At 42.8% G+C, this 27977-nt stretch overlaps 1 protein-coding gene across 1 annotated transcript in view; it reads right to left on the minus strand.

Moving 5' to 3' along the window:
* The window catches only part of LOC134813594 (FERM, ARHGEF and pleckstrin domain-containing protein 2-like), a 59982-nt gene that overhangs the window by 17155 nt on the left and 14850 nt on the right, over positions 1 to 27977 (minus strand). Inside the window, exons 5-14 of the mRNA XM_063821453.1 lie at positions 27904 to 27950; positions 27015 to 27102; positions 25155 to 25243; positions 5121 to 5187; positions 4820 to 4992; positions 4517 to 4641; positions 4232 to 4369; positions 3895 to 4007; positions 3469 to 3686; positions 3066 to 3148 (exon numbers count right to left, since the gene is read on the minus strand). Of these exons, the coding sequence (XP_063677523.1) occupies positions 3066 to 3148; positions 3469 to 3686; positions 3895 to 4007; positions 4232 to 4369; positions 4517 to 4641; positions 4820 to 4992; positions 5121 to 5187; positions 25155 to 25243; positions 27015 to 27102; positions 27904 to 27950 (1141 nt within the window). The remainder of the gene's footprint in view (positions 1 to 3065; positions 3149 to 3468; positions 3687 to 3894; positions 4008 to 4231; positions 4370 to 4516; positions 4642 to 4819; positions 4993 to 5120; positions 5188 to 25154; positions 25244 to 27014; positions 27103 to 27903; positions 27951 to 27977) is intronic.

Below are 27977 nucleotides of genomic sequence, written 5' to 3' on the forward strand. Positions count from 1 at the left end.
GGTGACATGTCACAAGCTATCAGGTATCACATAGCAATAACAAGTCTCACGTGCAATGTTCAGTTGTTTTAGGATATGGATTGGTATGACGTAGGTATTAACTTGACGTGAGGATGCTACGTTGTACCTTGCAATCATGTCACAGAAGATGGCATATAAGAAGAGCTCCATAGCATAGGGAAATAGCATCGTGAGTGATGGTTCACACTCCACGATCTTTCAAGTATGCCAGCCATGTTGAGATCATGTGACGTTTTCAACAATAATAAAAACAAATATTTTATTTTATACCCAAAGTCAATACAAATAATAATATTAAGTTTGATTACTCATAGTCAATATTGGTGACACGACATCTGTCCGACAGCGACATCTGTCCGACAGCACTATTTTCGTGTGTTTGAAGTGATATCTCAATTTTTTTCTTTTTTTTTTCTTTCTTTTTTTTTCTTTTTTTTTTTTTTCTTAAAAAATAAAAAATTTATATCTCAAATTTGGCACATAGAAATTTATCCAAACTTGCACAGATTATTTGTCTTAAAGCTATCTTACTATCTAGAAAGTTTCAAGAAAATCGTATCGTTGAATCTCCAGATATATGCTTTGGAACCACTGAAAACCACCGAATTGGATATATTCTGTGTGTATAAGGTAATATCTTGAACTTGGCACATAGAAACTCGCTCAAACTTACACAGATTATTCGTCCTATAACCACCATACTTTATAGAAAGTTTTTAAAAAATCGTACGGTAGGATCCGACATAAACTGTTGTCCAAATAACCTATTTTCTGAGTCAGACAGATGTCGCTGTCGGACAGATGTCGCCCAATCGTCAATATTGTACCATTTCACAGAAGTGGTGCTTTTGCGCTCCATGCTTCCATGATAAATTTATCCAATTTTATCGACAAATGGATCAATATCCTGCCCAAGCTTAAGATTAGTTTTATTCCTTAATTTCATATTGAATAACTACTCCATTATTCCTGCGCTTTTGTTTCTTCTTTAACTGTTTTCTTTCCTTTCGAGTTTCAGTTAGGTCCTCACTTTTCATTTCTTTCGTGGACTTTGGTTTTTTGTCATTGTTCTCGTTCTCTTTTGTTCTGTCTACCTTCAGCTTACAAATAAAATGTTCGTCTTCAAAAATTATGACGTAATCTTTGAATTTCATCCGAACACATTCCTCACACTTTTTAAGGAATTTTCCAAAAAACACGAGGTGTCTGCCTTTACCCATTTCCCGCGTGGTCTCGAGATCCAGGGGAACCTTTCTTCCGCACATAGTTGCACTGAAGTCAGAACGCTTTGGCATCACATCATTTGACTTAGGAAAATCTTTAAAATATTCGTATATCCTTCCGAGCTTGACGTATCTTGCATTGAATGTGATGTAAAACTTTGTTAATCCAACGTGTATTTCGATGTTGTAGAATTGCAGAAAAGGAGGGTCATTGTTGTGGCAAAAGACAGCAGCGGCTTGGTTTCTGGAACAGGGCACATGAGTTTCAGTCAGTAGTTCGGAGCATATGTCACCAATTGAAATACTATCGGTCGCGTTTAGCATTTGTGTGTCTAGGGTGGTATTTGTAGAATGTTTGCCTAGGTCGTTATGTGCATGCCCAGGATGGTGTGTGATACTAGCTGCACGGAAACAGTGGAACCGCCAGGAATCGTAGTGAACAATTCCGTTTTGACGAATTCTCAAGTCTGATCCAGTCTGATCCTTCCCATTCAATATATCCCTAAAAGCAAGTTGGCGACTTATTAAACTTATAGAGGTTCTACGACCAGTTTCATACCCGTGCAATCGACATAGAGCAATGGCGGTGCGATCATCAAATTCGTCATCGCATATGGGATGCCAATCGCTACTGATCAACGTGAGGGCACCCCGCTCGTCACGTTGTTTCAAATGCATCCGAAGATTTTCTAGCTTTGTAGTTCGTGACTTGGATAGTTTTAACTTTAAATCGTCGTCTGCTTTCATGTATAAAGTGTAGGGTGTTAAAGGAGGTTGTAATGTCTCTGCGTCTCTGTTTGCCCCTGAAACTTTGCTGGGGACACTCCTTTGACAATCGCAGGACTCATCATATTGAAGAGAATATGTGAACTTAAACGTATTTGGGTAACGCTTTCCTTGGTTACTAAGACGAGGACGACTATCCACACCATTAAAATCTTCAACGTTTGTTCCCTCAGTCTCATTATCCACTGCCTCTTTCCATCTGGACGGCTTTTCCTGCCTTTTGTTTCCTTCTATGTTCACGGACAGAAAAATCAATAAAAGCACTGAAATTAATGTCCAGTATGTACCTCGAAACATCCCACTATCTGAGTTCGAGAATATTCTGATACACCAATCGTCCGAAGTGCAACATAAGTATCTAGCAAAGGAACCAAACTAGTTAAAATTTAAATTCAACTTGAGCTCGATCCTAATCGAAGGGTGTGGACAACAAGCAACGAATTATTTTCCATCAGGATATCGGGCTTGTTCTCAAGCAAACATGGCTACCAGATCAAATGACTTTGACTAAAAGCTCGTGTCATAAAGATTTTCATTTCAATGAGATGAAAATATTTAAAATCCACAAATGGACCTGAATGGAGGGATTAGTCAGTAGACTTGTAACTTTAGATAATGAATAAGGCCGTAAGTACCTGAAACAAATGTCGCTCCAAATAAAAAACTGATTTCGAAAACTGAACATCGAAAGGAACCTTTGAAATCTTATCAACAGCTATGAGGTGAAACTATCACCAGAAGTGGCGAAATGTTCCTATGTGCCACCCCCGCTAATGTTTTTGCCCCCACCACCCCTTCCCTCCACTGGAAATTTATTTTGTATCCTAAAAAATAAAAAATAGCAACATCATTAATAATGATATTATTTATCACAAAGCATAAGCACGGGCCCAAACAGGCATGACAAAAAGGAATGTAAGCATGATCCGAGCATGTATCGTTCATTTCTCTTTTCATCTATACGGATAATACCCTCGACGATGGAAACTCGATGGTAACTCTAAAGCGGCTTACAAACAACTTAAAAGAACTTACTAGCCAAGGTGGAGATTTTAGTCAAAGAGGACGTGTTAGCAATGTTGCAATTAATCTGCAATAACGCAGGAGAAATTCCGTTCCTGAAAATATTAGAAACATGATATTTGCGACACATCAAACCTGAAATTTATTCGCCCACATCCAGAAAGCTTAAAATTGTATCACAGTTCCAAACTTTTTATTTCCTGTTGGTCGCTAGCTTCGCTCGCAAATTTTTCGACTTCCTTCCCAGTTCCCCTCCCCTCCCCAGTTCGAAATTCAGGTAAATTTTCTTTATATTTCCTCTATGGCATCAAACATTTCTTTCCGAACAAATATTTCCTCCGGGTCAAACTTCCAGAATCCCGTGTTTTTGGAATTTTAGTGTGGGCTTATCTGTACCATCTTTAAAATGACTCACGTTTGGGGAGGTAACTGTGGGGAGGCAAGTTGAGGCTCCTGATGTCTGTCCACAGAGTGTTGACGATCTGGAGAGGAGGGTTGATGTTCGGGGGCTGGTCTCCGGTCGGGAGAGTGTCGTCGCAACTCAGGGGAAGATGTCACCAGTTGCTCCTTGTTTAGCTCCTGGCTTATTTGTTGGAAAAGTGCAACAAACTCCTCTTTGCTGTGCGGCTCCAACTGAAGAGAAGGTTGTCTTGAGAAGGAAACTAAGTACATTGTTTGGCAATCGAGAATTGTAATAGGTTTTAACTCGAATATCGATGAAGCTGCGAAGGCCTGTGTAAAACTGGACTATATGAATATAGTATCAAAAATAAATAGAAGTATCAAAAATGTTGGTAGTGCGATGATAAAAAGGCTAATGTGAAGATTTGGTTAAATTTACCTCCGCATTCTTGAAAATCTCGTTGGCTGATGCCCTGGCATCCTTTTCAGACATCATGTCAGACAGTATGTCTTGGCTGGCACCTGTACCCAAATGGTAACTGCCACTGTCCACTGAAATCACTATACATAGAAGATTAAAGATTAGCCACATAGAAATCCACACAACTTTGTAACACAAGCTTACTCAACAAAGACATGCAATATCGAAGAACGCGTATCCCATTATATAATATTATTTAATGACACAACTTTTCATTGAAAACTTTGGTAAAAACACATATCCAAAAGTGTTTAATGCACAGCTTAAAAGTTACGTTTACGACAAAATAACATACCCGAAGAGTTAAATTTGCTGGAGATGGTGTCAGAATGCTGTTTCTTGTAGTTTGGAGGCAAGGTCGAGTAACCTCTGTTTTCACCGCCCCGGTTTTCAGAGTTTCTCGATAAGCTTCTATCCAGAGTCAGTGAACGGTCTGTTGATAAAAAGAGTGAATGAATATTGAATCATCACGACGCTCTCCCATTAAATTGGTTTAATTTTCGACGCTGAAAAGTTCATCCATAAACAGCTAAAATAGCATGCTAGCTACACAAATGGAAAGTATATCTGAGGAACGGACCTCCATTGTGATGGGACACATCTTCAGCCTCTTTGCTTCTTGGAGTACTGTGATGGTTTCTATCCAGTTCTCTGAAATCTGAAAGCTGCGTACTGGGCCCAGATATGGTCGAACGACCTGGCGCTCTGAAAATGGGAAACGATTTGTTAATGGGTCCAAAATACCAATCCTCATTCTTCATTTATAATTATGTCCATATTCCACCAAAAAGATAGTTCTTAACACATTTGAAATTATAAAAATGTACACGTAACGGATCTGAACTGTAAGAATTAAACTACAGATCTTAACATTAGAGCTAACCCTCTAGTTAAGGTCCCAGCAGGAACTGTTGAAGCCGCTAAACTTGGTCTGGAAGCCGTGTAATCCCGTCTCTTAAGTCTAAAGAATGCGTGGTATTCCACGCACCTCCTCCAAAACAACTTACAACACTGTTTGTTGACAAATTTCAGTATAATGGTATCTTTTCCAGGTCCCTGAGACACAGTAATCTTCAATAAATTGACGATAACTTGAAGCAACATAAATTATCATAAATAATTAATTATTAATAACCCAAGAGGTGAATCATGAACATTTCCACTCATTTTACAGGAGTCCTTACCTCAGTATTTACTCTGAAAATTACGTAGAAATGGCGACCTTTGAAATCAAGCTTATATACTTTAGACCTGAAGATGATAATATGTTGTAAGGAAGACCCTACAATTTATATAAAAGTTTTCGTAATGTGATCATTCTATTGCATTGGATGATAGCAATCATTAGAGTAATTAAATGTTGTCAAAATATCTGAGTTTGTTTAATTGTTTTGTTATAAAAGTGAACTGCCAGCCAGCCAAAGCACGCGGTAATTTCGCGCGGGAAAACCCTCTATATAAAGCAAGCCTTGTCGCGCGTTTCGTAAATTCCGACAATAGCTGTGACTGGGTCGGCACATTGGCAGAAGACGTTTCCCTGAATTTTGTAGTGGATTTTGTAGTGGATTTTGCGCGCCGCACGTACTTAACAATATTTATCATTGTAGAATCTACGAGTCGTAGAGTCGTAGTACGACGGTAGCAGTCAGAAGTCTCAATAAACTGCTCGTACTTATACTTTTAAAGACACTTATAAGATATGAAAATCTAAGTAACACATCCACCCCACTCAGGCCGCCCATCCCAAATAGCTTGAAATCTGTGACAAATCCCTAAAAATCCAGAATGAGAATCTTTACCCCTGGGCCCTGAAGGGGATTTGTGTTGCTGAGTATTTGAAATATGTTTGGTGGTTAAATAGGTAGTACATATCCCTAACGATCACAAAGACCAAGTTTTAAGCTCTTGAACCACTCAAGCCACTCACAGAGTTGGCCAATCCAAAAATGACTGAAATCCTGGTAAAATCCAGATCGAGAATCTTTACCCCTGTAGTGCTTTTATGTTCCCGGGTAGGTGGGACATGTTTTAGTTTAAAAATGGGTTCTACCTGTCCCAAACCATCATAAAAATCAAGTTTCGACCTCTCAACCCACTCAGGCCACTCCCAGGGGCCACGCCCATCCCAAAATGACCGAAATCCAGCTAAAATCCAGACTTTAAAATCTTTACCCCTGTAGTGCTTTTATGTTCCGGGGTAGGCGGGACATGTTTTAGTTTAAAAATGGGTTCTGCCTGTCCCAAACCATCATAAAAATCAAGTTTCGACCTCTCAACCCACTCGGGCCACTCCCAGGGGCCACGCCCATCCCAAAATTACCGAAATCCAGCTAAAATCCAGACTTTAAAATCTTTACCCCTGTAGTGCTTTTATGTTCCGGGGTAGGTGGGACATGTTTTAGTTTTAAAATGGGTTCTACCTGTCCCAAACCATCATAAAAATCAAGTTTCGACCTCTCAACCCACTCAGGCCACTCCCAGGGGCCACGCCCATCCCAAAATTACCGAAATCCAGCTAAAATCCAGACTTTAAAATCTTTACCCCTGTAGTGCTTTTATGTTCCGGGGTAGGTGGGACATGTTTTAGTTTAAAAATGGGTTCTACCTGTCCCAAACCATCATAAAAATCAAGTTTCGACCTCTCAACCCACTCAGGCCACTCCCAGGGGCCACGCCCATCCCAAAATTACCGAAATCCAGCTAAAATCCAGACTTTAAAATCTTTACCCCTGTAGTGCTTTTATGTTCCGGGGTAGGTGGGACATGTTTTAGTTTAAAAATGGGTTCTACCTGTCCCAAACCATCATAAAAATCAAGTTTCGACCTCTCAACCCACTCAGGCCACTCCCAGGGGCCACGCCCATCCCAAAATTACCGAAATCCAGCTAAAATCCAGACTTTAAAATCTTTACCCCTGTAGTGCTTTTATGTTCCGGGGTAGGTGGGACATGTTTTAGTTTAAAAATGGGTTCTACCTGTCCCAAACCATCATAAAAATCAAGTTTCGACCTCTCAACCCACTCAGGCCACTCCCAGGGGCCACGCCCATCCCAAAATTACCGAAATCCAGCTAAAATCCAGACTTTAAAATCTTTACCCCTGTAGTGCTTTTATGTTCCGGGGTAGGTGGGACATGTTTTAGTTTAAAAATGGGTTCTACCTGTCCCAAACCATCATAAAAATCAAGTTTCGACCTCTCAACCCACTCAGGCCACTCCCAGGGGCCACGCCCATCCCAAAATTACCGAAATCCAGCTAAAATCCAGACTTTAAAATCTTTACCCCTGTAGTGCTTTTATGTTCCGGGGTAGGTGGGACATGTTTTAGTTTAAAAATGGGTTCTACCTGTCCCAAACCATCATAAAAATCAAGTTTCGACCTCTCAACCCACTCAGGCCACTCCCAGGGGCCACGCCCATCCCAAAATTACCGAAATCCAGCTAAAATCCAGGCTTTAAAATCTTTACCCCTGTAGTGCTTTTATGTTCCGGGGTAGGTGGGGCATGTTTTAGTTTAAAAATGGGTTCTACCTGTCCCAAACCATCATAAAAATCAAGTTTCGACCTCTCAACCCACTCAGGCCACTCCCAGGGGCCACGCCCATCCCAAAATTACCGAAATCCAGCTAAAATCCAGACTTTAAAATCTTTACCCCTGTAGTGCTTTTATGTTCCGGGGTAGGTGGGACATGTTTTAGTTTAAAAATGGGTTCTACCTGTCCCAAACCATCATAAAAATCAAGTTTCGACCTCTCAACCCACTCAGGCCACTCCCAGGGGCCACGCCCATCCCAAAATTACCGAAATCCAGCTAAAATCCAGACTTTAAAATCTTTACCCCTGTAGTGCTTTTATGTTCCGGGGTAGGTGGGACATGTTTTAGTTTAAAAATGGGTTCTACCTGTCCCAAACCATCATAAAAATCAAGTTTCGACCTCTCAACCCACTCAGGCCACTCCCAGGGGCCACGCCCATCCCAAAATTACCGAAAATCCAGCTAAAATCCAGACTTTAAATCTTTACCCCTGTAGTGCTTTTATGTTTCGGGGTAGGTGGGACATGTTTTAGTTTAAAAAATGGGTTCTACCTGTCCCAAACCATCATAAAAATCAAGTTTCGACCTCTCAACCCACTCAGGCCACTCCCAGGGGCCCACGCCCATCCCAAAATTACCGAAATCCAGCTAAAATCCAGACTTTAAATCTTTACCCCTGTAGTGCTTTTATGTTCCGGGGTAGGTGGGGCATGTTTTAGTTTAAAAATGGGTTCTACCTGTCCCAAACCATCATAAAAATCAAGTTTCGACCTCTCAACCCACTCAGGCCACTCCCAGGGGCCACGCCCATCCCAAAATTACCGAAATCCAGCTAAAATCCAGACTTTAAAATCTTTACCCCTGTAGTGCTTTTATGTTCCGGGGTAGGGTGGGACATGTTTTAGTTTAAAAATGGGTTCTACCTGTCCCCAAACCATCATAAAAATCAAGTTTCGACCTCTCAACCCACTCAGGCCACTCCCAGGGGCCACGCCCATCCCAAATTACCGAAATCCAGCTAAAATCCAGACTTTAAAATCTTTACCCCTGTAGTGCTTTTATGTTTCGGGGTAGGTGGGACATGTTTTAGTTTAAAAATGGTTTCTACCTGTCCCAAACCATCATAAAAAATCAAGTTTCGACCTCTCAACCCACGCAGACCACTCCCAGGGGCCACGCCCATCCCAAAATTACCGAAATCCAGCTAAATCCAGACTTTAAAATCTTTACCCCTGTAGTGCTTTTATGTTCCGGGGTAGGTGGGACATGTTTTAGTTTAAAATGGGTTCTACCTGTCCCAAACCATCATAAAATCAAGTTTCGACCTCTCAACCCACTCAGGCCACTCCCAGGGGCCACTCCCAGGGGCCACGCCCATCCCAAAATTACCGAAATCCAGCTAAAATCCAGACTTTAAAATCTTTACCCCTGTAGTGCTTTTATGTTCCGGGGTAGGTGGGACATGTTTTAGTTTAAAAATGGGTTCTACCTGTCCCAAACCATCATAAAAATCAAGTTTCGACCTCTCAACCCACTCAGGCCACTCCCAGGGGCCACGCCCATCCCAAAATTACCGAAATCCAGCTAAAATCCAGATTTTAAAATCTTTACCCCTGTAGTGCTTTTATGTTCCGGGGTAGGTGGGACATGTTTTAGTTTAAAAATGGGTTCTACCTGTCCCAAACCATCATAAAAATCAAGTTTCGACCTCTCAACCCACTCAGGCCACTCCCAGGGGCCACGCCCATCCCAAAATTACCGAAATCCAGCTAAAATCCAGACTTTAAAATCTTTACCCCTGTAGTGCTTTTATGTTCCGGGGTAGGTGGGACATGTTTTAGTTTAAAAAATGGGTTCTACCTGTCCCAAACCATCATAAAAATCAAGTTTCGACCTCTCAACCCACTCAGGCCACTCCCAGGGGCCACGCCCATCCCAAAATTACCGAAATCCAGCTAAAATCCAGACTTTAAAATCTTTACCCCTGTAGTGCTTTTATGTTCAGGGGTAGGTGGGACATGTTTTAGTTTAAAAATGGGTTCTACCCGTCCCAAACCATCATAAAAATCAAGTTTCGACCTCTCAACCCACTCAGGCCACTCCCAGGGGCCACCGCCCATCCCAAAATTACCGAAATCCAGCTAAATCCAGACTTTAAAATCTTTACCCCCTGTAGTGCTTTTATGTTCCGGGGTAGGTGGGACATGTTTTAGTTTAAAAAATGGGTTCTACCTGTCCCAAACCATCATAAAAAATCAAGTTTCGACCTCTCAACCCACTCAGGCCACTCCCAGGGGCCACGCCCATCCCAAAATTACCGAAATCCAGCTAAAATCCAGACTTTAAAATCTTTACCCCTGTAGTGCTTTTATGTTTCGGGGTAGGTGGGACATGTTTTAGTTTAAAAATGGATTCTACCTGTCCCAAACCATCATAAAAATCAAGTTTCGACCTCTCAACCCACTCAGGCCACTCCCAGGGGCCACGCCCATCCCAAAATTACCGAAATCCAGCTAAAATCCAGACTTTAAAATCTTTACCCTGTAGTGCTTTTATGTTCCGGGGTAGGTGGGACATGTTTTAGTTTAAAAATGGGTTCTACCTGTCCCAAACCATCATAAAAATCAAGTTTCGACCTCTCAACCCACTCAGGCCACTCCCAGGGGCCACTCCCAGGGGCCACGCCCATCCCAAAATTACCGAAATCCAGCTAAAATCCAGACTTTAAAATCTTTACCCCTGTAGTGCTTTTATGTTCCGGGGTAGGTGGGACATGTTTTAGTTTAAAAATGGGTTCTACCTGTCCCAAACCATCATAAAAATCAAGTTTCGACCTCTCAACCCACTCAGGCCACTCCCAGGGGCCACGCCCATCCCAAAATTACCGAAATCCAGCTAAAATCCAGACTTTTAAAATCTTTACCCCTGTAGTGCTTTTATGTTCCGGGGTAGGTGGGACATGTTTTAGTTTAAAAATGGGTTCTACCTGTCCCAAACCATCATAAAAATCAAGTTTCGACCTCTCAACCCACTCAGGCCACTCCCAGGGGCCACGCCCATCCCAAAATTACCGAAATCCAGCTAAAATCCAGACTTTAAAATCTTTACCCCTGTAGTGCTTTTATGTTCCGGGGTAGGTGGGACATGTTTTAGTTTAAAAATGGGTTCTACCTGTCCCGAACCATCATAAAAATCAAGTTTCGACCTCTCAACCCACTCACATCCACAATAGGCTCAGAATGATCAGGATAGCATGAAACATGAACAAAAGTAGTTTCGAGAAAAACTTTGAAAAATTTTGACTTAGAAAATTTTCGGTCCGAGTCATTCTCGATACGTACCTCTAAAAGCAGAGCTACCGCTTCCGAGCTCGTATTGCAAACGGGAGGCCTGCCTTCCGAGATCGCATTACAAAGGGGACCCTCGAGTCCAAAATCGTATATCGAACTTCGAAAACCGAAAAATATATTTTCGGCTCAGAATGATCAGGATAGCATGAAACATGAACAAAAGTAGTTTCGAGAAAAACTTTGAAAAATTTTGACTTAGAAAATTTTCGGTCCGAGTCATTCTCGATACGTACCTCTAAAAGCAGAGCTACCGCTTCTGAGCTCGTATTGCGAACGGGAGGCCTGCCTTCCGAGATCGCATTACAAAGGGGACCCTCGAGTCCAAAATCGTATATCGAACTTCGAAAACCGAAATAAATATTTTTGGCTCAGAATGATCAGGATAGCATGAAACATGAACAAAAGTAGTTTCCAGAAAAACTTTTTAAAAATTTTGACTTAGAAAATTTTAAGTCCGAGTCATTCTCGATACGTACCTCTGAAAGCAGAGCTCCCGCTTCCGAGCTCGTATTGCGAACGGGAGGCCTGCCTTCCGAGATCGCATTACAAAGGGGACCCTCGAGTCCAAAATCGTATATCGAACTTCGAAAACCGAAATAAATATTTTTGGCTCAGAATGAACAGGATAGCATGAAACCGGGGGGGGATCATACACTTAGTACCGGACATGACGTTGGTGGGTGGGTCATTTTTTCTCCCAAAAACACAGTTAGTACATGGTACTAACTGGTGGGTCTACTGCCCATTTTCCAGAAAAACAGTTAGTACATGGTACTGAGGGGTTCATTTTTTGGGTGTCCAACCCCAAAAAAACCATTTTACCTCAAATTTCAATTTTGGGAATGGGTTTTTGAGGTTTTTTTTTTGAGTTTTTTTTTGGGTTTTTTTTGTAATTTAAAAATTTTTTGTGTAACTTTTTATCTAATTCGACTACATTGAAAACAAAACCCCTACTAAATAGTGGGTATAATTTTCCCATTTCCAATGTTTAATGAGCTGTTTAAAGCAATTATGGGTGGGTATCTTATTCTATATACCAAAAAACAGTTAGTACCATGATTTTTCGACAGTTAGTACCGCAAAAGGCGGCAAAAGGGGTGGGTGTCTTACGTATTATCCAAAACACAGTTAGTACCGCAAAGGGGGTGGGTGGGTCTAGTGAAAAATATCCAAAACTACACTTAGTCGACGTGATGTCCGGCACTTGGTACCTGATTCCCCCCCGATGAAACATGAACAAAAGTAGTTTCGAGAAAAACTTTGAAAAATTTTGACTTAGAAAATTTTCGGTCCGAGTCATTCTCGATACGTACCTCTAAAAGCAGAGCTACCGCTTCCGAGCTCGTATTGCGAACGGGAGGCCTGCCTTCCGAGATCGCATTACAAAGGGGACCCTCGAGTCCAAAATCGTATATCGAACTTCGAAAACCGAAAAAAAATATTTTTGGCTCAGAATGATCAGGATAGCATGAAACATGAACAAAAGTAGTTTCCAGAAAAACTTTGAAAAATTTTGACTTAGAAAATTTTCGGTCCGAGTCATTCTCGATACGTACCTCTAAAAGCAGAGCTACCGCTTCTGAGCTCGTATTGCGAACGGGAGGCCTGCCTTCCGAGATCGCATTACAAAGGGGACCCTCGAGTCCAAAATTGTATATCGAACTTCGAAAACCGAAATAAATATTTTTGGCTCAGAATGATCAGGATAGCATGAAACATGAACAAAAGTAGTTTCGAGAAAAACTTTGAAAAATTTTGACTTAGAAAATTTTCGGTCCGAGTCATTCTCGATACGTACCTCTAAAAGCAGAGCTACCGCTTCCGAGCTCGTATTGCGAACGGGAGGCCTGCCTTCCGAGATCGCATTACAAAGGGGACCCTCGAGTCCAAAATCCTATATCGAACTTCGAAAACCGAAATAAATATTTTTGGCTCAGAATGATCAGGATAGCATGAAACATGAACAAAAGTAGTTTCCAGAAAAACTTTTGTTAAATTTTGACTTAGAAAATTTTCGGTCCGAGTCATTCTCGATACGTACCTCTAAAAGCAGAGCTACCGCTTCCGAGCTCGTATTGCGAACGGGAGGCCTGCCTTCCGAGATCGCATTACAAAGGGGACCCTCGAGTCCAAAATCGTATATCGAACTTCGAAACCGAAATAAATATTTTTGGCTCAGAATGATCAGGATAGCATGAAACATGAACAAAAGTAGTTTCCAGAAAAACTTTTTTAAAAATTTTGACTTAGAAATTTTAAGTCCGAGTCATTCTCGATACGTACCTCTGAAAGCAGAGCTCCCGCTTCCGAGCTCGTATTGCGAACGGGAGGCCTGCCTCCCGAGATCGCATTACAAAGGGGACCCTCGAGTCCAAAATCGTATATCGAACTTCGAAAACCGAAATAAATATTTTTGGCTCAGAATGATCAGGATAGCATGAAACATGAACAAAAGTAGTTTCGAGAAAACTTTGAAAAATTTTGACTTAGAAAATTTTCGGTCCGAGTCATTTCTCGATACGTACCTCTAAAAGCAGAGCTACCGCTTCCGAGCTCGTATTGCGAACGGGAGGCCTGCCTTCCGAGATCGCATTACAAAGGGGACCCTCGAGTCCAAAATCGTATATCGAACTTCGAAAACCGAAAAAAATATTTTTGGCTCAGAATGATCAGGTAGCATGAAACATGAACATAAGTAGTTTCCAGAAAAACTTTGAAAAATTGTGACTTAGAAAATTTTCGGTCCGAGTCATTCTCGATACGTACCTCTGAAAGACTACGCCCATATAATATAAATCACCTATTATTGTTCTTTCCGGACATGCTAGACGCCCATTTATTTCAGATTACTGCAGATAATTAATAGTTGCATCTGATCTGAAAAATTGAGCCCAAACGTATTTGAAATGAACGAAGTTATCAAGCATTTAATGTATCTCGTTAACAAAATCTGATAGGGTGATTCTGTGATAGGTCACCTTAATTGGGTTCCCTTGCAATTTGACGGGGCCATCTAATCACCTGAACAGGTAATCGAATCACCTGATCATACGTAATGGATAACTCGTCATGCCTCGTATCTCGTTCATCTGAGAAGCTACAACCCTCATTTTTTCAGATCCAACGTAATTTGAATGGCCAAATACGATCCTATAAAATTTGGCTCGATCTGATTATCAAAACTATCGAATAAATGCGATCATGAACCTTCATAAAAAAATGAAAATGAATATTCTTGAAAAAATGAAAATGAATCTATTCCTCGAATGAGTGGTGTTAGTAGTCATACCAAAAAGAATACCCCGGAACATAACATCCTTCCAGGTGTTAAGATTTCTCATTCTGTCTGGATTTGATTTTACCCCGGAACATAAACCTGGATTTCAGTAAATTTTGGGATGGGCGTGGCCCCTGGGGAGTGGCCGAGTGGGTTGAGAGGTCGAAACTTGCTTTTTTGATGGTTTGGGACAGGCAGAACCATTTTTAAACTAAAAAATGTCCCACCTACCCCGGAACATAAAAGCACTACAGGGGTAAAGATTTTAAAGTCTGGATTTTAGCTGGATTTCGGTCATTTTGGGATGCGGCGTGGCCCCTGGGAGTGGCGCCCGAGTGGGGTTAGAGAGGTCGAAACTAGATTTTTATGATGGTTTGGGACAGGTAGAACCCATTTTTAAACTAAAAAACATGTCCCACCTACCCCGGAACATAAAAGCATACAGGGGTAAAGATTTTAAAAGTCTGGATTTAGCTGGATTTCGGTCATTTTTGGATGGGCGTGGCCCCTGGGAGTGGCCCGAGTGGGTTTGAAAGGTCGAAAACTTGATTTTTATGATGGTTATGGACAAGGCAAGAACCCATTTTTTAAACTTAAAACATGTCCCACCTACCCCGGAACATAAAAGCACTACAGGGGTAAAGATTTTAACGTCTGGATTTAGCTGGATTTCTGTCCTTTTGGGATGGGCGTGGCCCCTGGGAGTAGCCCCGAGTGGGTTGAGAGGTCGAAACTTGATTTTTATGATGGTTTGGGACAGGCAGAACCCATTTTTCTAAACTAAAACATGGTCCCACCTACCCCGGAACTTAAAGCACTACAGGGGTAAAGATTTTAAAGTCTGGATTGGCTGGATTTCGGTCATTTTGGGATGGGCGTGGCCCCCTGGGAGTGGCCCGAGTGGGTTGAGAGGTCGAAACTTGATTTTTATGCTGGTTTGGGGCCGGCAGAAGAACCCATTTTTAAACTAAAACATGTCCCACCTACCCCGGAACATAAAAGCACTACAGGGGTAAAGATTTTAAAATCTGGATTTTAGCTGGATTTCGGTCATTTTGGGATGGGCGTGGCCCTGGGAGTGGCCCCGAGTGGGTTGAGAGGTCGAAACTTGATTTTTATGATGGTTTGGGACAGGCAGAACCCATTTTTAAACTAAAACATGTCACCCTACCCCGGAACCATAAAGCACTCCAGGGGTAAAGATTTTAAAGTCTGGATTTGGCTGGATTTTCGGTCATTTTGCGATGGGCGTGGCCCCCTGGGAGTGGCCCGAGTGGTTGCGAGGTCGAAACTGATTTTTATGATGGTTCTGGGACAGGCAGAACCCATTTTTAAACTAAACATGTCCCCACCTACCCCGGAACATAAAAGCACTCAAAGGGGTAAAGATTTTAAAGTCTGGATTTGGCTGGATTTCGGTCATTTCTGGATGGCGAGGCCCCTGGGAGTGGCCCGAGTGGGTTGAAGGTCGAAACTTGATTTTTATGATGGTTTCGGGACAGGCAGAACCCATTTTTAAACTAAAAACATGTCCCCACCTACCCCGTAACATTAAAAGACTACCGGGGGTAAAGATTTTAAAGTCTGTATTTTAGCTGGCTTTCGGTCATTTTGGGATGGGCGTGGCCCCTGGGAGTGGCCTGAGTGGGTTGAGAGGTCGAAACTTGATATTTATGATGGTTTGGGAGAGGCAGAACCCATTTTTAAACTAAAACATGTCCCACCTACCCCGGAACATAAAAGCACTACAGGGGTAAAAGATTTTAAAGTCTGGATTTTTGCTGGATTTCGGTCCATTTTGGGATGGGCGTGGCCCCCTGGGAGTGGCCCGAGTGGGTTAGAGAGGTCGAAACTAGATTTTATGATGGTTAGGGGACAGGTTAGAGAACCCATTTTTAAACTAAAACATGTCCCACTACCCCGGAACATAAAGCACTCAGGGGTAAAGATTTTTAAAGTCTGGATTTAGCTGGATTTCGGTCATTTTGGGATGGGCGTGGCCCCTGGGAGTGGCCCGAGTGGGTTGTCGAAAGGTCGAAACTTGATTTATATGATGGTTTGGGACAGGCAGGAACCCATTTTTTAAACTAAAAACATGTCCCACCTACCCCGGAACATAAAAGCACTACAGGGGTAACGATTTTAAAGTCTGGATTTAGCTGGATTTCTGTCATTTTGGGATGGGCGTGGCCCTGGGAGTAGCCCCGAGTGGGTTGAGAGGTCGAAACTGATTTTTATGATGGTTTGTGGACAGGCAGAACCCATTTTTCAACTAAAACATGTCCCCACCTACCCCGGAACATAAAAGCACTACGGGGTAAAGATTTTAAAGTCTGGATTTGGCTACTGGATTTTCGGTCATTTTTGGGATGGGCGTGGCCCCTGGAGTGGCCCGCGAGTGGGTTTGAGAGGTCGAAACATGCATTTTTATGATGGTTTGGGCCAGGCAGCAGAACCATTTTTAAACTAAAACTGTCCCACCTACCCCGGAACATAAAAGCACTACAGGGGTAAAGATTTTAAAGTCTGGATTTAGCTGGATTTCGGTCATTTTGGGATGGGCGTGGCCCCTGGGAGTGGCCCGAGTGGTAGAGAGGTCGAAACTAGATTTTTATGATGGTTTGGGACAGGTAGAAACCCATTTTTAAACTAAAACATGTCCCACCTACCCGGACATAAAGCACTACAGGGGTAAAGATTTTAAAGTCTGGATTTAGCTGGATTTCGGTCATTATTGGGATGGGCGTGGCCCCCCTGGGAGTGGCCCGAGTGGGTTGAAGGTCGAAACTTGATATTTTATGATGGTTTGGGACAGGCAGAACCCATTTTTAAACTAAAACATGTCCAACCTACCCCGGAACATAAAAGCACTACAGGGGTAAAGATTTTAAAGTCTGGATTTAGCTGGATTTCTGTCATTTTGGGATGGGCGTGGCCCCTGGGAGTAGCCCGAGTGGGTTGAGAGGTCGAAACTTGATTTTTATGATGGTTTGGGACAGGCAGAACCCATTTTTAAACTAAACATGTCCCACCCTACCCCGGAACATAAAGCACTACAGGGGTAAGATTTTAAAGTCTGGATTTGGCTGATTTCGGTCATTTTGGGATGGGCGTGGCCCCTGGGAGTGGCCGAGTGGGTTGAGAGGTCGAAACTTGATTTTATGATGGTTTGGGACAGGCAGAACCCATTTTTAAACTAAAACATGTCCCACCTACCCGCGGAACATAAAAGCACTACAGGGGTAAAGATTTTAAAGTCTGGATTTTAGCTGGATTTCGGTCATTTTGGGATGGGCGTGGCCCCTGGGAGTGGCCCGAGTGGGTTGAGAGGTCGAAACTTGATTTTTATGATGGTTTGGACAGGCAGAACCCATTTTTAAACTAAAACATGTCCCACCTACCCCGGAACATAAAAGCACTACAGGGGTAAAGATTTTAAAGTCTGGATTTGGCTGGATTTCGGTCATTTTGCGATGGGCGTGGCCCCTGGGAGTGGCCCGAGTGGGTTGAGAGGTCGAAACTTGATTTTTATGATGGTTTGGGACAGGCAGAACCCATTTAAAACTAAAACATGTCCCACCTACCCCGGAACATAAAAGCACTAAAGGGGTAAAGATTTTAAAGTCTGGATTTAGGCTGGATTTCGGTCATTTGGGATGGGCGTGGCCCCTGGGAGTGGCCCGAGTGGGTTGAAGGTCGAAACTTGATTTTTATGATGGTTTGGGACAGGCAGAACCCATTTTTAAACTAAAACATGTCCCACCTACCCCGGAACATAAAAGCACTACAGGGGTAAAGATTTTTAAAGTCTGGATTTTAGCTGGATTTCGGTCATTTTGGGATGGGCGTGGCCCCTGGGAGTGGCCCTGAGTGGGTTAGAGAGGTCGAAACTTGATTTTTATGATGGTTTGGAGAGGCAGAACCCATTTTTAAACTAAAACATGTCCCACCTACCCGGAACATAAAAGCACTACAGGGGTAAAAGATTTTAAAGTCTGGATTTGGCTGGATTTCGGTCATTTTGGGATGGGCGTGGCCCCTGGGAGTGGCCGAGTGGGTTGAGACGTCGAAACTTGATTTTTATGATGGTTTGGGACAGGCAGAACCCATTTTTAAACTAAAACATGTCCCACCTACCCGGAACATAAAAGCACTACAGGGGGTAAAGATTTTAAAGTCTGGATTTAGCTGGATTTCGGTCATTTTGGGATGGGCGTTGGCCCTGGGAGTGGCCCGAGTGGGTTGAGAGGTCGAAACTTGATTTTTATGATGGTTTGGGACAGGCAAAACCCATTTTTAAACCAAAACATGTCCCACCTACCCCGGAACATAAAAGCACTACAGGGGTCAAGATTTTAAAAGTCTGGATTTAGCTGGATTTCGGTCATTTTGGGATGGGGCGTGGCCCCTGGGAGTGGCCGAGTGGGTTGAGAGGTCGAAACTTGATTTTTATGATGGTTTGGGACAGGCAGAACCCATTTTTAAACCAAAACATGTCCCACCTACCCCGGAACATAAAAGCACTACAGGGGTAAAGATTTTAAAGTCTGGATTTAGCTGGATTTCGGTCATTTTGGGATGGGCGTGGCCCCTGGGAGTGGCCCGAGTGGGTTGAGAGGTCGAAACTTGATTTTTATGATGGTTTAAGACAGGCAGAACCCATTTTTAAACCAAAACATGTCCCACCTACCCGGAACATAAAAGCACTACAGGGGTAAAGATTTTAAAGTCTGGATTTAGCTGGATTTCGGTCATTTTGGGATGGGCGTGGCCCCTGGGAGTGGCCCGAGTGGGTTGAGAGGTCGAAACTTGATTTTTATGATGGTTTGGGACAGGCAGAACCTATTTTTAAACCAAAACATGTCCCACCTACCCCGGAACATAAAAGCACTACAGGGGTAAAGATTTTAAAGTCTGGATTTAGCTGGATTTCGGTCATTTTGGGATGGGCGTGGCCCCTGGGAGAGGCCCGAGTGGGTTGAGAGGTCGAAACTTCATTTTTATGATGGTTTGGGACAGGCAGAACCCATTTTTAAACCAAAACATGTCCCACCTACCCCGGAACATAAAAGCACTACAGGGGTAAAGATTTTAAAGTCTGGATTTTAGCTGGATTTCGGTCATTTTGGGATGGGCGTGGCCCCTGGGAGTGGCCCGAGTGGGTTGAGAGGTCGAAACTTGATTTTTATGATGGTTTGGGACAGGCAGAACCCATTTTTAAACTAAAACATGTCCCACCTACCCCGGAACATAAAAGCACTACAGGGGTAAAGATTTTAAAGTCTGGATTTAGCTGGATTTCGGTCATTTTGGGATGGGCGTGGCCCCTGGGAGTGGCCCGAGTGGGTTGAGAGGTCGAAACTTGATTTTTATGATGGTTTGGGACAGGCAGAACCCATTTTTAAACCAAAACATGTCCCACCTACCCCGGAACATAAAAGCACTACAGGGGTAAAGATTTTAAAGTCTGGATTTAGCTGGATTTCGGTCATTTTGGGATGGGCGTGGCCCCTGGGAGTGGCCCGAGTGGGTTGAGAGGTCGAAACTTGATTTTTATGATGGTTTGGGACAGGCAGAACCCATTTTTAAACCAAAACATGTCCCACCTACCCCGGAACATAAAAGTACTACAGGGGTAAAGATTTTAAAGTCTGGATTTAGCTGGATTTCGGTCATTTTGGGATGGGCGTGGCCCCTGGGAGTGGCCCGAGTGGGTTGAGAGGTCGAAACTTGATTTTTATGATGGTTTGGGACAGGCAGAACCCATTTTTAAACCAAAACATGTCCCACCTACCCCGGAACATAAAAGCACTACAGGGGTAAAGATTTTAAAGTCTGGATTTTAGCTGGATTTCGGTCATTTTGGGATGGGCGTGGCCCCTGGGAGTGGCCCGAGTGGGTTGAGAGGTCGAAACTTGATTTTTATGATGGTTTGGGACAGGCAGAACCCATTTTTAAACTAAAACATGTCCCACCTACCCCGGAACATAAAAGCACTACAGGGGTAAAGATTTTAAAGTCTGGATTTAGCTGGATTTCGGTCATTTTGGGATGGGCGTGGCCCCTGGGAGTGGCCCGAGTGGGTTGAGAGGTCGAAACTTGATTTTTATGATGGTTTGGGACAGGCAGAACCCATTTTTAAACCAAAACATGTCCCACCTACCCCGGAACATAAAAGCACTACAGGGGTAAAGATTTTAAAGTCTGGATTTAGCTGGATTTCGGTCATTTTGGGATGGGCGTGGCCCCTGGGAGTGGCCCGAGTGGGTTGAGAGGTCGAAACTTGATTTTTATGATGGTTTGGGACAGGCAGAAACCCATTTTTAAACCAAAACATGTCCCACCTACCCCGGAACATAAAAGCACTACAGGGGTAAAGATTTTAAAGTCTGGATTTAGCTGGATTTCGGTCATTTTGGGATGGGCGTGGCCCCTGGGAGTGGCCCGAGTGGGTTGAGAGGTCGAAACTTGATTTTTATGATGGTTTGGGACAGGCAGAACCCATTTTTAAACCAAAACATGTCCCACCTACCCCGGAACATAAAAGCACTACAGGGGTAAAGATTTTAAAGTCTGGATTTAGCTGGATTTCGGTCATTTTGGGATGGGCGTGGCCCCTGGGAGTGGCCCGAGTGGGTTGAGAGGTCGAAACTTGATTTTTATGATGGTTTGGGACAGGCAGAACCCATTTTTAAACCAAAACATGTCCCACCTACCCCGGAACATAAAAGCACTACAGGGGTAAAGATTTTAAAGTCTGGATTTAGCTGGATTTCGGTCATTTTGGGATGGGCGTGGCCCCTGGGAGTGGCCCGAGTGGGTTGAGAGGTCGAAACTTGATTTTTATGATGGTTTGGGACAGGCAGAACCCATTTTTAAACCAAAACATGTCCCACCTACCCCGGAACATAAAAGCACTACAGGGGTAAAGATTTTAAAGTCTGGATTTAGCTGGATTTCGGTCATTTTGGGATGGGCGTGGCCCCTGGGAGTGGCCCGAGTGGGTTGAGAGGTCGAAACTTGATTTTTATGATGGTTTGGGACAGGCAGAACCCATTTTTAAACCAAAACATGTCCCACCTACCCCGGAACATAAAAGCACTACAGGGGTAAAGATTTTAAAGTCTGGATTTAGCTGGATTTCGGTCATTTTGGGATGGGCGTGGCCCCTGGGAGTGGCCCGAGTGGGTTGAGAGGTCGAAACTTGATTTTTATGATGGTTTGGGACAGGCAGAACCCATTTTTAAACCAAAACATGTCCCACCTACCCCGGAACATAAAAGCACTACAGGGGTAAAGATTTTAAAGTCTGGATTTAGCTGGATTTCGGTCATTTTGGGATGGGCGTGGCCCCTGGGAGTGGCCCGAGTGGGTTGAGAGGTCGAAACTTGATTTTTATGATGGTTTGGGACAGGCAGAACCCATTTTTAAACCAAAACATGTCCCACCTACCCCGGAACATAAAAGCACTACAGGGGTAAAGATTTTAAAGTCTGGATTTAGCTGGATTTCGGTCATTTTGGGATGGGCGTGGCCCCTGGGAGTGGCCCGAGTGGGTTGAGAGGTCGAAACTTGATTTTTATGATGGTTTGGGACAGGCAGAACCCATTTTTAAACCAAAACATGTCCCACCTACCCCGGAACATAAAAGCACTACAGGGGTAAAGATTTTAAAGTCTGGATTTAGCTGGATTTCGGTCATTTTGGGATGGGCGTGGCCCCTGGGAGTGGCCCGAGTGGGTTGAGAGGTCGAAACTTGATTTTTATGATGGTTTGGGACAGGCAGAACCCATTTTTAAACCAAAACATGTCCCACCTACCCCGGAACATAAAAGCACTACAGGGGTAAAGATTTTAAAGTCTGGATTTAGCTGGATTTCGGTCATTTTGGGATGGGCGTGGCCCCTGGGAGTGGCCCGAGTGGGTTGAGAGGTCGAAACTTGATTTTTATGATGGTTTGGGACAGGCAGAACCCATTTTTAAACCAAAACATGTCCCACCTACCCCGGAACATAAAAGCACTACAGGGGTAAAGATTTTAAAGTCTGGATTTAGCTGGATTTCGGTCATTTTGGGATGGGCGTGGCCCCTGGGAGTGGCCCGAGTGGGTTGAGAGGTCGAAACTTGATTTTTATGATGGTTTGGGACAGGCAGAACCCATTTTTAAACCAAAACATGTCCCACCTACCCCGGAACATAAAAGCACTACAGGGGTAAAGATTTTAAAGTCTGGATTTAGCTGGATTTCGGTCATTTTGGGATGGGCGTGGCCCCTGGGAGTGGCCCGAGTGGGTTGAGAGGTCGAAACTTGATTTTTATGATGGTTTGGGACAGGCAGAACCCATTTTTAAACCAAAACATGTCCCACCTACCCCGGAACATAAAAGCACTACAGGGGTAAAGATTTTAAAGTCTGGATTTAGCTGGATTTCGGTCATTTTGGGATGGGCGTGGCCCCTGGGAGTGGCCCGAGTGGGTTGAGAGGTCGAAACTTGATTTTTATGATGGTTTGGGACAGGCAGAACCCATTTTTAAACCAAAACATGTCCCACCTACCCCGGAACATAAAAGCACTACAGGGGTAAAGATTTTAAAGTCTGGATTTAGCTGGATTTCGGTCATTTTGGGATGGGCGTGGCCCCTGGGAGTGGCCCGAGTGGGTTGAGAGGTCGAAACTTGATTTTTATGATGGTTTGGGACAGGCAGAACCCATTTTTAAACCAAAACATGTCCCACCTACCCCGGAACATAAAAGCACTACAGGGGTAAAGATTTTAAAGTCTGGATTTAGCTGGATTTCGGTCATTTTGGGATGGGCGTGGCCCCTGGGAGTGGCCCGAGTGGGTTGAGAGGTCGAAACTTGATTTTTATGATGGTTTGGGACAGGCAGAACCCATTTTTAAACCAAAACATGTCCCACCTACCCCGGAACATAAAAGCACTACAGGGGTAAAGATTTTAAAGTCTGGATTTAGCTGGATTTCGGTCATTTTGGGATGGGCGTGGCCCCTGGGAGTGGCCCGAGTGGGTTGAGAGGTCGAAACTTGATTTTTATGATGGTTTGGGACAGGCAGAACCCATTTTTAAACCAAAACATGTCCCACCTACCCCGGAACATAAAAGCACTACAGGGGTAAAGATTTTAAAGTCTGGATTTAGCTGGATTTCGGTCATTTTGGGATGGGCGTGGCCCCTGGGAGTGGCCCGAGTGGGTTGAGAGGTCGAAACTTGATTTTTATGATGGTTTGGGACAGGCAGAACCCATTTTTAAACCAAAACATGTCCCACCTACCCCGGAACATAAAAGCACTACAGGGGTAAAGATTTTAAAGTCTGGATTTAGCTGGATTTCGGTCATTTTGGGATGGGCGTGGCCCCTGGGAGTGGCCCGAGTGGGTTGAGAGGTCGAAACTTGATTTTTATGATGGTTTGGGACAGGCAGAACCCATTTTTAAACCAAAACATGTCCCACCTACCCCGGAACATAAAAGCACTACAGGGGTAAAGATTTTAAAGTCTGGATTTAGCTGGATTTCGGTCATTTTGGGTTGGGCGTGGCCCCTGGGAGTGGGTTGAGAGGTCGAAACTTGATTTTTATGATGGTTTGGGACAGGCAGAACCCATTTTTAAACCAAAACATGTCCCACCTACCCCGGAACATAAAAGCACTACAGGGGTAAAGATTTTAAAGTCTGGATTTAGCTGGATTTCGGTCATTTTGGGATGGGCGTGGCCCCTGGGAGTGGCCCGAGTGGGTTGAGAGGTCGAAACTTGATTTTTATGATGGTTTGGGATAGGCAGAACCCATTTTTAAACCAAAACATGTCCCACCTACCCCGGAACATAAAAGCACTACAGGGGTAAAGATTTTAAAGTCTGGATTTAGCTGGATTTCGGTCATTTTGGGATGGGCGTGGCCCCTGGGAGTGGCCCGAGTGGGTTGAGAGGTCGAAACTTGATTTTTATGATGGTTTGGGACAGGCAGAACCCATTTTTAAACCAAAACATGTCCCACCTACCCCGGAACATAAAAGCACTACAGGGGTAAAGATTTTAAAGTCTGGATTTAGCTGGATTTCGGTCATTTTGGGATGGGCGTGGCCCCTGGGAGTGGCCCGAGTGGGTTGAGAGGTCGAAACTTGATTTTTATGATGGTTTGGGACAGGCAGAACCCATTTTTAAACCAAAACATGTCCCACCTACCCCGGAACATAAAAGCACTACAGGGGTAAAGATTTTAAAGTCTGGATTTAGCTGGATTTCGGTCATTTTGGGATGGGCGTGGCCCCTGGGAGTGGCCCGAGTGGGTTGAGAGGTCGAAACTTGATTTTTATGATGGTTTGGGACAGGCAGAACCCATTTTTAAACCAAAACATGTCCCACCTACCCCGGAACATAAAAGCACTACAGGGGTAAAGATTTTAAAGTCTGGATTTAGCTGGATTTCGGTCATTTTGGGATGGGCGTGGCCCCTGGGAGTGGCCCGAGTGGGTTGAGAGGTCGAAACTTGATTTTTATGATGGTTTGGGACAGGCAGAACCCATTTTTAAACCAAAACATGTCCCACCTACCCCGGAACATAAAAGCACTACAGGGGTAAAGATTTTAAAGTCTGGATTTAGCTGGATTTCGGTCATTTTGGGATGGGCGTGGCCCCTGGGAGTGGCCCGAGTGGGTTGAGAGGTCGAAACTTGATTTTTATGATGGTTTGGGACAGGCAGAACCCATTTTTAAACCAAAACATGTCCCACCTACCCCGGAACATAAAAGCACTACAGGGGTAAAGATTTTAAAGTCTGGATTTAGCTGGATTTCGGTCATTTTGGGATGGGCGTGGCCCCTGGGAGTGGCCCGAGTGGGTTGAGAGGTCGAAACTTGATTTTTATGATGGTTTGGGACAGGCAGAACCCATTTTTAAACCAAAACATGTCCCACCTACCCCGGAACATAAAAGCACTACAGGGGTGAAAAGCACTACAAATCCACTACAAAAATCAAGGAAACGTGCTCTCCACATTGGCAACTAGTAAGTCATAGGATTTGAAATGGAAACAAACCAGGGAAAGGAATTCTGCTTGGAGCCGCATCTAAATATGTGAATTCCATTCCAAACCGCTGCCACATGTATTGCTGAACCGTGTTTGTCCTGTAGAATAGTAAATAAATTGTCTGTACCTCATAAACATATTAAAAAATGATATTCTGCATTCCTGCATTACAAGAAATTACTAAGAACATCATTCATACGGATAACACTGTAATATCCAAACTTTCCTTTGAGTAACAATTTTTTTCAAAAAAAGACGGACCGGACCTCGATAAAAAACTGTGATTTGTTGCTAAAGACAAATCTTTCTTTAATGATCTGTCCTTAATTCTAAAATGTGATCAGCTGTAAATGCCACATTTTACTATTTTATATAGAGCAATTGTGAATTCACACATAATTTGCTCGGTTGAGTGCATTGTACAATTAACATGGTTAATGCAACGCGTGCACCGCCATGTGCAATTACTGCAAAATTCAAACCGTGTGTATCTACTACTTGTATAATATTATACACTGTGCAAGCCTAATTGTACACTTAGTGACCAAATGTAAACGTGATCCCTAAATTTATCCGATGACACGAAATCCCTTAATTCGATGCATTCTGGCAAGACTCCACGATTTAAAGATTTAGGGACAGTGAGAGTGCAGTCTGCAACACATTGGAATTTTACATCGGAGCATTCTCTAGCCTCGAAAAATGAGACGATTCTGGAAACTTCTTGAATTGTGTGAAAATGTAATGATATTCAATCTTTGTGATAAGTGTGCCACATCATGTCATTATTTGCTGCTGTTGTTTAAACTTTCAAACACTATTGTCTCTACAGCGGATTATAAACTTGGCTAACAAACTTTACCTTTTAAACATCTATAATGTGGAGAAGATGCTTTCAAAGAATATGTTAACTGTGGCTGCTTCACACAACTTGAATTTAGTGACCGCGTTTAAACTATTTAACTTCATCAAGAAGGCACTGCAAGTCTCTTTAAATAACAAGGGACAAAGGTTGGGGTATATTGTAGTCACAATGCGAATAGTTAAAGTGAAACATTAAATACGCCACACACAATACTTTGTTCAGTGGCCTGTGAGTAATGCTACCCTGACGTCATCTCAATAAAACCCGCTATAAAATTGAGATGAAATAGCTTTTATACAGCGGAGTGAAAAGAGTTGTGACGGGGAATTACTTACTGGCTCACGGTAAATGACAATGTTATTGTGCTGATTTCAGCGGTCAGTCTGCTGGAATGGTCACGTGTGCATGTACCACCATTAATAAAATAGTGTAGTATTTTAATGATAATATAGTGTATTACATAGTGTAATTATTAATAATTTATAGTGTATTATTGTATTATTTTAATAATAATAATAATATATTGTATTTAAATATAGTGTATTATATAGTGTAATTGCTAATAATATAGTGTATTATTTTAAGTTCCTACTTGCCGCGCAATGGTACACAAAACATTTAAAGAGCTTGAGGTCCAGTAGCGCACGCTCGCAGTGTTTAAACTTTACAGTTAGTAAGAAATGTATAATGTGGCAGTAAACCCCCCTTGTACCATAGGAAGTAGTAAATGTACCCAGACACGATTCAGTTGCTGCAAGTCACTGATATTTCATCTTATCATTTTACATTTTTATTTCCTTGATAAAGACATATATAATGACTTTTGTAAGGTTTTTGACAATGTGTGTTAAACTACTCCATCAGGGTTACATCTTGTAAGTAATTTCTAGAATTAGATCTTACTTAATAATGGCATCATGGCCGATCTTTGTAAGTTACATGTGAAAACTTCAAAACAAAATAATGCTTAAAAGAAGAAATTGAAGAAGAAAAGGAAGACTAACCACAGCCTCAAACTGGTGTATACCATATAGCTCCAATTTCTTGGCAATGTCAAGGAAGAGCACATCCGCTTCTGCTGGGCTTTGTCCCCTGACACAAAATACTTTATAATTGACTAATTAACTAATTAACTAATTAACAGCTGATTTGAGCGGTAAAGTGTAAAGGTGTGAAGTTGTCAAGATTTTACCAAAACTTGATACCATGTCCTAGCATCCAGTTTGATTAGCTAAATAGAATTAATTAATTAGATATACAAGCAATAGAATCATGCATCATGATTGAACACAGTTCTTATTTTGTAGCACGCTGAAACACAGTCTAGACAGCTTATTAAACTATATTTACAGAGGGGGCCACAAGAACATGTACTTGGTGATGTATGTAGTGTGTACACTGTGTATACACTCTCATCTCAAACATGATTATCTGACAGTTAAATTAAATCAGTAGCACAGCTAAATCACTTGGAATCAGCACAAACGTCCCTTTTTACTGAGTTTCGCGGGCAAAATATAAAATTTATAGCTATGATATCATCTTCGATACATGTCAGGATACAACATAATTTTTCTTAAAATCATCGAGAATGTGTAAGGTGTTAAAAGAAACTAGGTATTTGTGAAATTGATAATTGAGCAGTTGATTTCACTCCGCAGGCGTTCGAGCCATAGTATCATGCAGCGATCCATATTGAGCAGAAGAGCTGCTGTTAAACATTTAAAGATATTCTGTGCTATGCAGAGTGATCAAACGCAATATTATATTCATTCAAAAGCTCCTATCTACATTCCTGTCGAGATCATGTGCGGATAAGTGTTTACAAACACAAAACACTAGTACACCGCTTCATGTACACAGCAAAATAAGCGTGATATTTGTACAACATACCTCAACGATTTGTGAGCATCTCTGATATTCTCTTCCATTGACGGTGTCTGAAATAATGAGAACATGTTAGTTAT

The sequence above is a fragment of the Bolinopsis microptera genome, chromosome 3 (genome assembly GCF_026151205.1).
Source record: "Bolinopsis microptera isolate Bmic1 chromosome 3, MBARI_Bmic_1.0, whole genome shotgun sequence".
Lineage (NCBI taxonomy): Eukaryota > Metazoa > Ctenophora > Tentaculata > Lobata > Bolinopsidae > Bolinopsis > Bolinopsis microptera.